At 44.1% G+C, this 12,500-nt stretch overlaps 1 protein-coding gene across 1 annotated transcript in view; it reads left to right on the top strand.

Moving 5' to 3' along the window:
- The window catches only part of LOC310868710 (protein shisa-9-like), a gene marked incomplete at both ends in the record, with an annotated part of 228,195 nt that overhangs the window by 181,865 nt on the left and 33,830 nt on the right, over positions 1–12,500 (top strand). Inside the window, one exon of the mRNA XM_083779166.1 lies at positions 5,136–5,252. Within this exon, the coding sequence (XP_083635292.1) occupies positions 5,136–5,252 (117 nt within the window). The remainder of the gene's footprint in view (positions 1–5,135; positions 5,253–12,500) is intronic.

Raw genomic sequence — 12,500 nt, 5'->3', positions numbered from 1 at the left:
GATGGAACCCACTAAATGGAACAGAGAGTTAATTAGTAGCATCTCTAACACCTGTTAACCCATTTTGACCTGAGATCAGATTCTACATGCTGACAGTTTTCTGAAAAAGCTATGTTTCTATGTCAGTCGTTCTTCGATTTTTCAAAAATATCAGACCTACAAGCTCGTAGCGCGCCACTCGGTGGCGCGCTATGAGCTTGTAGATCTGCTATTTTTCTATAGCTAAAGCATAACATAATGCTAACACCAAAAGGGGTTCTCGCCCAAAATGGGGTCTGTGTGCATAGAGCCTGAATGATGAAATGCCTTATCAAACATACTGTAGCTTACCGTACGTGATAATCTAGGGAAAGCATGCACACGAGGACCCATGCCGGGGAAAGCCTTTTACTTGTACAGTTTGTGGTAAAAGGCAAAAGCTTTAAAATATGCTGGTGTATATAGTATAATAGATTCATTGTACAGTTTTGTAGCAAAGGCTTGTCAATATCTGCTGTGGGAAAAGCTCACGGGGACCCATACAGGGGAAGCACTTTACTTGCACACTTTGTGGTAAAAGCTTTGCTCAAATGTTTTAGTTATTTTTTCCCTTCACTGCAACGGTGAACAAACCCACACGCCTAAATATCAGCCTGCATGTCTGCTACTTAAACACACACGCCTAAATATCAGCCTGCATGTCTGCTACTAAAACACACACGCCTAAATATCAGCCTGCATGTCTGCTACTAAAACACACACGCCTAAATATCAGCCTGCATGTCTGCTACTAAAACACACACGCCTAAATATCAGCCTGCATGTCTGCTACTAAAACACACGCCTAAATATCAGCCTGCATGTCTGCTACTAAAACACACACACCTAAATATCAGCCTGCATGTCTGCTACTTAAACACACGCGCCTAAATATCAGCCTGCATGTCTGCTACTTAAACACACGCGCCTAAATATCAGCCTGCATGTCTGCTACTTAAACACACACGCCTAAATACCAGCCTGCATGTCTGCTACTAAAACACACACGCCTAAATACCAGCCTGCATGTCTGCTACTTAAACACACACGCCTAAATATCAGCCTGCATGTCTGCTACTAAAACACACACCTAAATATCAGCCTGCATGTCTGCTACTAAAACACACACCTAAATATCAGCCTGCATGTCTGCTACTAAAACACACACCTAAATACCAGCCTGCATGTCTGCTACTAAAACACACACCTAAATATCAGCCTGCATGTCTGCTACTAAAACACACACCTAAATATCAGCCTGCATGTCTGCTACTAAAACACACACCTAAATATCAGCCTGCATGTCTGCTACTTAAACACACACCTAAATATCAGCCTGCATGTCTGCTACTTAAACACACACGCCTAAATATCAGCCTGCATGTCTGCTACTTAAACACACACGCCTAAATATCAGCCTGCATGTCTGCTACTTAAAAACACACGCCTAAATATCAGCCTGCATGTCTGCTACTAAAACACACACGCCTAAATATCAGCCTGCATGTCTGCTACTTTCGGCACCCGATGCCATCATGCAGCAAAACTATGAACCAAGCTAAATGCCCGAGCCGTGTTAGGTGAATGCTGGGCCATGTTAGGTGAATGCTGGGCCATGTTAGGTGAATGCTGGGCCATGTTAGGTGAATGCTGGGTCATGTTAGGTGAATGCTGGGCCGTGTTAGGTGAATGCTGGGTCATGTTAGGTGAATGCTGGGCCGTGTTAGGTGAATGCTGGGTCATGTTAGGTGAATGCTGGGCCATGTTAGGTGAATGCTGGGCCGTGTTAGATGAATGCTGGGTCATGTTAGGTGAATGCTGGGCCATGTTAGATGAATGCTGGGCCGTGTTAGGTGAATGCTGGGCCGTGTTAGGTGAATGCTGGGCCATGTTAGGTGAATGCTGGGCCATGTTAGGTGAATGCTGGGCCATGTTAGGTGAATGCTGGGCCATGTTAGGTGAATGCTGGGCCATGTTAGGTGAATGCTGGGCCGTGTTAGGTGAATGCTGGGTCATGTTAGGTGAATGCTGGGCCATGTTAGGTGAATGCTGGGCCATGTTAGGTGAATGCTGGGCCGTGTTAGGTGAATGCTGGGCCATGTTAGGTGAATGCTGGGCCATGTTAGGTGAATGCTGGGCCGTGTTAGGTGAATGCTGGGCCATGTTAGGTGAATGCTGGGCCATGTTAGGTGAATGCTGGGCCATGTTAGGTGAATGCTGGGCCATGTTAGGTGAATGCTGGGTCGTATTAGGTGAATGCTGGGCCGTGTTAGGTGAATGCTGGGTCGTGTTAGGTGAATGCTGGGCCATGTTAGGTGAATGCTGTGCCATGTTAGGTGAATGCTGGGCCATGTTAGGTGAATGCTGGGCCATGTTAGGTGAATGCTGGGCCATGTTAGGTGAATGCTGGGCCATGTTAGGTGAATGCTGGGTCATGTTAGGTGAATGCTGGGCCGTGTTAGGTGAATGCTGGGTCGTGTTAGGTGAATGCTGGGCCATGTTAGGTGAATGCTGGGCCGTGTTAGGTGAATGCTGGGCCATGTTAGGTGAATGCTGGGCCATGTTAGGTGAATGCTGGGCCATGTTAGGTGAATGCTGGGCCATGTTAGGTGAATGCTGGGCCTACATGATCACAGCTGAGCTTCACGACGGTGTCCATGCAGATGTCTACTGAGACGTGTCCCCAATGCAGCCTGTGTGACTGGCACTGTAATAATTAAACAGACCTTTTTTTTAATCCGTTCCCCCGTCGCCCTGTGCTTTTTCATTATGCACGCACAAGCCCAAGACATTGTCCTCACATGCCGTAGAGCCTACGGCATGTGAGGACAATGTTTTGGGCCTAGACTAGTACAGTACAGCACAGTAGACTAGTACAGAACCATAGTTTGTGGTGGAGATTTGCACAATAATACTGTGCACCTTGCATGCCTCGTGTACAGCAGGACTACACTACGTAATCCCATCAAGCGTTGTGTTACTGTATAAGCAAGAAAGAGGGGGTGATCCGAGCATTATAAGAAGTTAAAAATGAGGAGAGGGCGAGGATATTAAAGTTAAAACGACTCCTTAGAGTCTTCATTAGGGCATGAATGGGCTGATGAAGACTCTATAACGAGTCGAAACATCTTGGCATTTTAACTTTAATAAAGTCCCCTGATTTCATATCCGCCCTCTCTTTCTTTTTAAACTGATTTTGAGTGCTCGGATCGCCCCTCTGTCTTGTGCTATGGAGTCCCTTTGATGCTGGCAGCACCACTCTTTTTAAAGGGTGGGAAGCAGAGACATTTCCTTTTTAAAATAATGATGCATATCTATCAAAGACCCCCTAGGGATGTCAGTTAAAAATGACATTTAGAAAATATAAAAGACTAAAAGGCACAGTTGCGGTTATAAGCATAACACCTTCCAAACCATAGCTATAGCCACTAGATTTCTAGCTAGCAATAGCTATAGCAATTTCACAATTTCGTTACGTTGAACGGTGAACAGCTAAGCTTCTGAGTGACGTTTGCGTTACTGTATGTGGACTTGCCCCAGACTTTTTTCCTCCCTGGAAGGAAGGAAGGTACTATGTTTACCCAGGGTAACTGGACTAAGGAAAGAAGGTACTATGTTTACCCAGGGTAACTGGACTAAGGAAAGGAAAGGTACTATGTTTACCCAGGGTAACTGGACTAAGGAAAGGAAAGGTACTATGTTTACCCAGGGTAACTGGACTAAGGAAAGGAAAGGTACTCTATGTTTACCCAGGGTAACTGGACTAAGGAAAGGAAAGGTACTATGAGTTTACCCAGGGTAACTGGACTAAGGAAAGGAAAGGTACTATGTTTACCCAGGGTAACTGGACTAGGAAAGGAAAGGTACTATGTTTTACCCAGGGTAACTGGACTAAGGAAAGGAAAGGTACTATGTTTACCCAGGGTAACTGGACTAAGGAAAGGAAAGGTACTATGTTTACCCAGGGTAACTGGACTAAGGAAAGGAAAGGTACTATGTTTTATCCAGGGTAACTGGACTAAGGAAAGGAAAGGTACTATGTTTACCCAGGGTAAACTGGACTAAGGAAAGGAAAGGTACTATGTTTACCCAGGGTAACTGGACTAAGGAAAGGAAAGGTACTATGTTTACCCAGGGTGGACTAAGGAAAGGAAAGGTACTATGTTTACCCAGGGTAACTGGACTAAGGAAAGGAAAGGTACTATGTTTACCCAGGGTAACTGGACTAAGGAAAGGAAAGGTACTATGTTTACCCAGGGTAACTGGACTAAGGAAAGGAAAGGTACTATGTTTACCCAGGGTAACTGGACTAAGGAAAGGAAAGGTACTATGTTTACCCAGGGTAACTGGACTAAGGAAAGGAAAGGTACTATGTTTACCCAGGGTAACTGGACTAAGGAAAGGAAAGGTACTATGTTTACCCAGGGTAACTGGACTAAGGAAAGGAAAGGTACTATGTTTACCCAGGGTAACTGGACTAAGGAAAGGAAAGGTACTATGTTTACCCAGGGTAACTGGACTAAGGAAAGGAAAGGTACTATGTTTACCCAGGGTAACTGGACTAAGGAAAGGAAAGGTACTATGTTTACCCAGGGTAACTGGACTAAGGAAAGGAAAGGTACCATGTTTACCCAGGGTAACTGGACTAAGGAAAGGAAAGGTACTATGTTTACCCAGGGTAACTGGACTAAGGAAAGGAAAGGTACCATGTTTACCCAGGGTAACTGGACTAAGGAAAGGAAAGGTACTATGTTTACCCAGGGTAACTGGACTAAGGAAAGGAAAGGTACTATGTTTACCCAGGGTAAACTGGACTAAGGAAAGGAAAGGTACCATGTTTACCCAGGGTAACTGGACTAAGCTCAAGAACTTGCTTACAGCCAGGCCCTGCTCATAGAACATTTCATGGTAGGGGTTCAATGCCTTGTCCAAGGGCACTTCAGCGGTGGTAATTTGAACGTGCCGGTCCGGGGATACGAACTAGCGACCTTCCGATATCAAGACTGCTCCGCAAACCGTTCGGCCACCGCTGCCCCCACTAATAAAAATTTCTGGGTTTCCGAGGCTACTCTATCGAAGACTCATTTTCTCTCTCTCTCTCTCTCTCTCTCTCTCAGATCATAACCATCTAAACAACGCTGCTCTCTCTCCGCTGGGGCCGGCCATGGCTCTGTCTCACCCTCACAACAACCTGGGCATCGGCTTCAACAAGTACACCTCACTCAAAGCTGTGGGTGAGTAGACGCCATAGACTGTAAAAAATATGGACAAAGCGTTCGCCGGGTCTAATATGGACGTAAAATGAAGCCTGTTATTCCTGCACTGTAAGTCGCCATCTTTCTAGATCCGTTTGGTACCAGCTGGCCATTGGCTGGCTCCGTTTTGGACCAGCTGGCCATTGGCTGCCCAGACAACGAGGCGGGACTTCCCCCCTTCTTCTCCGTTGGTTTTTATTTTGACTCGAGTGGGAGGGGAATCCTGATCATAGACTGTAACGGTAGCCACGCCCCTCAGAACATACGCGATGTTTTTTTTTCTTTATGGTCATTTTTTTAATTAATGGGACCATCATTTTCCAAAAAGAATATTATGACATTAGAAATGAGACTTTAAACTAGTGACTGGAAGAAGAAAGTATTCATGACCATGTTTATTAAGGTAATACAGTCTAGGTGAAGTTGGGCCAAAATACATGGGCCTCTATGGAGCTATGGGGCTTTTTGGGTCCAGTCCAGCGCCACAACAGGCCATTATATGAACTACCGATTTCAAATGAGGCTTCACGAAATATCTGGCTGACTGCCCCCCTGGTAGACGCACAACACACAACACACACAGCACACACACACACGCACACACACACACACACACACGCACACACACACACACACACACACACACACACAATATCAGCAGGACTAGGTTCTATACCTCTATGAAGTCGCATACGTTCACAACACAAAAGCAGTACTGTTGCCACCACAGCCTTCTGACCTTGACCAGTTGTTCTGCTCTATATATTATATTATATAATATATATAATATATATATTATATTATCACTGAAACGCCATCATTGAACGAATATGATAATTAATAATTAATATATATTATTAATATATCATTGAACGGAGCCCCTCAAGGCTTTCAACTTGATCCCCTCCTTTTTTTACCTCGTCACAAATCTCTTTGGGCGACAGTCGCTGATCTATTAACAGATTCTATACATAGGACGTCTGGAAACGTCATAAGGATCACGAAATATTGGTGCCTAGGTCTGTGGACGTCCTAGCTACGTCCCAGCGACGCGGGGCGAGATAAGAATATTCAGAATTTTTCATTTTTTTTTTTTTGGCATTTCGCTTTTCGCTTGCCGTATGCTAACGCTCAGTGCAACTATTAGCTTGTCATTGACTCCCATGTTAGCGCGGCGGAAAGAATGACTCGTATCTCCTAATCCAGGGCGCTCTCCGCGGTGATGAATGGATCGATATGCTGGCGCTTAATTTCTGCTCCTCATCCGTCTCTCCCGCAAAATATGAACGTTTTTTGGAGCGTAAAAAAAATATTAAGATGATCGGAGATCTGAGGTCTCTTTGTAAAGTCAACTTTTTTTAGGAAAGTGTTTCCGGTTCATGGCTTTCAAAGTAAAAGCGATCAGACAACTCTGGCACCCCGGAGCTTCTTTTTTGATGCAGTTCCTGTACTAGATGTGTTAAGAATGACACATTTTTGCAGAATGTTCTCCCCAGAATGTGGTTTATTCCATAAATCAGGGGTGCCCACACTTTTTAGACTTGAGAGCTATACTTTAAAAATGACCAGCTCAACCAGATCTATAGCCACCAAATATATATATATATTATTCCATTGCTGAAAATAGTTTTTTTATTTTCTTCTTTTTTTGTAATACTGATGTTTGTGCGAAACACTTTTGAAAACATGGTCTAGGCCTGTTGCATTGTGGGTTTGAGCTGCCCTTTTTGATGTCAATCAATCAAGTGCAGTGACCTTAATTCAAGTGGCAGATGCCAAAAACACTTTATTACTTATTTAAATTGTATATTTTTAGGGGCCATGTCATGTGGTCTACCTGCACAGCCTGTGTGATCTACTGCCATACAGGTGCTTTGCTCAAGGGCAACTTGTGGACTCAGGGTAACACCGACATTCCTCTGAATATCTATTGCTAAGCACCGTACATGAATCCATTTAGCCTACATAGACTTGACAATAGCTTTTATTTTTTTACATAAACCTACTGCAAGTTCATATACGCGGTCCAGTATTGACAACGGTATAGGCAATTGCAACATTACTTTGTAGATTTTGATTAACCCATACTGACCTGAGATCAGATTCATACGAGGTTTCCACTGGACACACACTGGTCTGATTAACCCATTCTGACCTGAGATCAGATTCTAAAAATGTCAGTCGTTCTTCGATCTTTTTCAAAAAATAGCAGACCTACAAGCTTGTAGCGCGCCACTCGGTGGCGCGCTATGAGCTTGTAGATCTCCTATTTTTCAATAGCTAAAGCACGACATGATGCTAACACCAAAATGGGTTCCCGTTCAGAATGGGTTAATATTACAATACATACATTAACCACTTCAGCCCCTATATACAATTCGGCCGTTCGAAAAATCGCGATGCTTGTAGATCGGCTATTTTCAAAATATTTGTATACATTTCAAAACTTGAAATGGAAATTCTGCACTATGAGTACTTTCTACTTTTGGTACTCATTTTGAATTTGGCACTTTTACGTAACAGAGTATTTCTACATTATTGCAGTATTGATACTTTTACTCAAGTAAAACATTTTATCCTTTTTTTTACAACATTTTATACACACTGGTGCTTTCAACCCCATCCATGCAGGATAACACATAACAGCATGTAATGATTGAGAGCACCAGAGTTACATAACATAATAGCATTTAGCCTTTTGAATCACATAATATTGAACATATCATGGCATACATTAGCGCCATCTTAGCCTCAAAAGCACTGTGACTGTTATCGTGTGTGTTCGTCAATCTGGTTCAAAGCGCCCGTCATAAATGGGGACGGAAGTTATCCCATTCTGACCTGGGATCAGATTCATACGAGGTTTCCACTGGACACACACTGGTCTGATTAACGCATTCTGACCTGAGATCAGATTCTAAAAATGTCAGTCGTTCTTCGATTTTTCAAAAATAGCAGACCTACAAGCTCGTATCGCGCCACTCGGTGGCGCGATATGAGCTTGTAGATCTGCTATTTTTAAACAGCTAAAGCACGGCATGATGCTAACACCAAAATGGGTTCCCGTTCAGAATGGGTTATTGACCTGTGAGCACTGTTCTTCTTCATCATGCTAATAACAGTATAGTCAATGGATATATGTGACCAGATTCAACTGAGGTGCTCCAGTTGGATGTGTAGAGTATATTATGTGCAGAGTCTGCCTGTGCTATATTAACCCATTTTGGACTGGGGTCGATTAAAAAAAAAATGCTTCTAAATCCTAACATTTTTCTGAAAAACCACGGACCACGGACCCCCCATCTCAAAATATGTAGTCCCAGGGACCCCCCCCCCCCCCCCCCAAGAAGCCAATATTTTAGTTAAAAATGTTCGCTCTGAAATATATATTCAATGACTTGCGCCACATTTTAATGATTTTTCTAAAATATCAGACCTACAAAAATAGCAGATCTACAAGCTCGTAGCGCGCCACTCGGTGGCGCGCTACGAGCTTGTAGATCTGCTATTTTTCAATAGCTAAAGCATGACATGATGCTTGAAGCACCAAAAGGGGTTCCCGTCCAAAAATGGGTTAAATCATTTTGGATGAAAATAAATGCAGTTTTTCCTCCTCTGGTGATAAGCTGGAGGCGACAAGATGGTCAAATCTGGCCACATATGTCTATATTTCTGTGGAAAAATACAAGTGACCTGCAGAGATTTCCATATTTTCTCCTACAAAGTAAAAAATAAATGGAATTTAACCCATTTTGACCTGAGATCAGATTATAAAAAAATGTCTTCTATACATCCTGACAGTTTTCTGAAAAAGCTATGTTTCTAGTGGTCAGAGGTTCTTCGATTTTTCTAAAATAACAGACCTACAAGCTCGTAGAACGCCACTCGGTGGCGCGCTATGAGCTTGTAGATCTGCTATTTTTCAATAGCTAAATCATATAACATAATGCTAATACCTTAAGCTACCATTCAGCCAGTTTGCATTTTTTTGGCTACCTGTTTGTATAACTTTGTTTGTATATAGCATTTGTTTTCTGTTCTGTATTTATTTGCGTGCACACAAGCTCGAAACATTCCACACACCAAATGTTCTTTTTATCCAGCACATCCACCACACGTGACATATCTCCATCTTGTGACATATCTCCATCTTGTGACATATCTCTTCTGACTGACAGTATGTCTGGTCAGCATTAGCAACAGCACGCACGCACGCACACACACGCACACACACACACACACACACACACACACACACACACACACACACACACACACACACACACACACACACACACACACACACACACACACACACACACATCTGATCACCAAGGACACCTATAAGGACTCATGCAGTGATGCTCATGCACAGTGACGTGTGGACACACGTGTACGTGTACTTTTGTCCCAGACACACACACACACACACACGCACACGCACGCACACGCACTCGCACGCACACACACACACACACACACACACACACACACACACACACACTCACGCCAAATGGACAGACAAACGCATCCATAGTGTCAGCATAGCAGACACCATGGGGAGTTTCAGCGGACACTAATGCACATGTCACATTGGCTTTCATCACTGGTGCCCCCTGGTGGCACAGCCTGTTACTACACACACCTGTAGGCGGAGTATTATAAGGTGTATAGTAAAGTGTATAAGGTCGTAGGCTCTAGTCCACTTTTCCTCCATTTTCTTATCCATAATGTTCTTCTTGGTATCATGTACTGTATGTGTACACTATTTAACCCATTCTGACCTGAGATCAGATTCTAAAAATGTCTTCTATACATCCTGACAGTTTTCTGATGTTTCTATGTCAGTCGTTCTTCGATTTTTCGAAAATAGCAGACCTACAAGCTCGTAGCGCGCCACTCGGTGGCGCGCTATGAGCTTGTAGATCTGCCATTCTTCAATAGCTAAAGCATAGCATGATGCTAACACCAAAAGGGGTTCCTGCCCAGAATGGGTTAACATTATTCAGGGCGTGCACAGATAAACAGTACGTGGTGCTATACTGTATATATAGCACCTGCCCTTTTTTTTCCATCTGGACATCAAAGTGCCCTTTTTGAAATATATATATATATATATATTGTTTTAGGTACAGATGTATAATTCTTATTTAAAGGTTGCTAAGGCATTGAATGGTTTCATGTAAGCAATCTTCAGAGAGTATACACAACATTACAGTTGTACATTTATTTTTCTTTTAAGTAGGCTGCATGGTCTGGCACGTCTACCAGATTCATACAGTTACAGTATGACATAATTCAGCACTTAATTGTTTCAAGTTTCAATTCAAAAATAAATGCTGCCCACCCTGGAGTAAGAAGAGAAGTGTTTCCCAGACTGTCTAGGCTGGGAACTGGTTGTGAGTTCAAGAGGTTTTCAAAAAACAAAAACCACGACGCGTTGCTATTTTCATTATTAAGAAGTGCCTAATGTGGTTAATTCATAATAACGGATTGTAATTGACCTGTATACTTCTTTGGAGCATCGGCTGCGGTGTTGTTGACAGTGTGCAGAGACGGTGAATGCTCGGCAAACACCGGACGACAGAGCATGAAGCAGAAATATGTCACGCTGCAAACTGTCTGTATTCCATTCCTGTCTGTGAGAGAGAGACATGGTGGGAGGGAGGTAGGAGAGATATGGAGGAATACGTCCATAAATATAATATATAAAGTACAACCTTGAACCTTGATATAAGGATAATCCGATGGTGTAAAGACTATAAAGGGTTTAAAGAGGCAGAGAGAGACGGACAGAATATGGATGGAATAGTTGGAGAACAAGGAGGGGCATAGAAAGGGTTTATGAAGGGTTGTGAAGGGAAAAGGAGAAGAGAACAGGAGGAGGAGACATGCATGGAAGGAGAGAGAGAGAGACAGAGAGAGAGAGAGAGAGAGAGAGAAATGCAGGAAAGTTGAGATGAGGACGCACGCACGAGTCGTACGGAAAATAAAACTCAGACGGTGAAAAGTAAGGCAGGAAACACAGAGAGACGTTTTTATTTTAATGAAAACAGCATGACGGAAGCATTAAATCACGATTGTATATTCTGCTCAGCAGACGTCTGTATACAACACAGCCAGCCCTCAGTCACACACATTATGCTGTAAAATAAATGGAGAGTTCCACACTCACTCCAGAGGGCCACTATAGTTCCACACTCACTCCAGAGGGCCACTATAGTTCCACACTCACTCCAGAGGGCCACTATAGTTCCACACTCACTCCAGAGGGCCATTATAGTTACACACTCACTCCAGAGGCCCACTATAGTTCCACACTCACTCCAGAGGGCCACTATAGTTCCACACTCACTCCAGAGGGCCACTATAGTTCCACACTCACTCCAGAGGGCCACTATAGTTCCACACTCACTCCAGAGGGCCACTATAGTTCCACACTCACTCCAGAGGGCCACTATAGTTCCACACTCACTCCAGAGGGCCACTATAGTTCCACACTCACTCCAGAGGGCCACTATAGTTCCACCCTCACTCCAGAGGGCCACTAATATAGTTCCACACTCACTCCAGAGGGCCACTATAGTTCCACACTCACTCCAGAGGGCCACTATAGTTCCACACTCACTCCAGAGGGCCACTATAGTTCCACACTCACTCCAGAGGGCCACTATAGTTCCACACTCACTCCAGAGGGCCACTATAGTTCCGCACACTCACTCCAGAGGGCCACTATAGTTCCACACTCACTCCAGAGGGCCACTATAGTTCCACACTCACTCCAGAGGGCCACTATAGTTCCACACGGACTCCAGAGGGCCACTATAGTTCCACACGGACTCCAGAGGGCCACTATAGTTCCACACTCACTCCAGAGGGCCACTATAGTTCCACACTCACTCCAGAGGGCCACTATAGTTCCACACTCACTCCAGAGGGCCACTATAGTTCCACACTCACTCCAGAGGCCCACTATAGTTCCACACTCACTCCAGAGGGCCACTATAGTTCCGCACACTCACTCCAGAGGGCCACTATAGTTCCACCCTCACTCCAGAGGGCCACTAATATAGTTCCACACTCACTCCAGAGGGCCACTATAGTTCCACACGGACTCCAGAGGGCCACTATAGTTCCACACGGACTCCAGAGGGCCACTATAGTTCCACACGGACTCCAGAGGGCCACTATAGTTCCACACTCACTCCAGAGGGCCACTATAGTTCC

The sequence above is a fragment of the Protomyctophum parallelum genome (genome assembly GCF_964188405.1).
Source record: "Protomyctophum parallelum genome assembly, chromosome: 13".
Taxonomy (NCBI): Eukaryota; Metazoa; Chordata; class Actinopteri; order Myctophiformes; family Myctophidae; genus Protomyctophum; species Protomyctophum parallelum.
The sequence above is the reverse complement of the archived record's forward strand: the minus strand, read 5'-3'. Positions and strand labels throughout refer to the sequence as shown.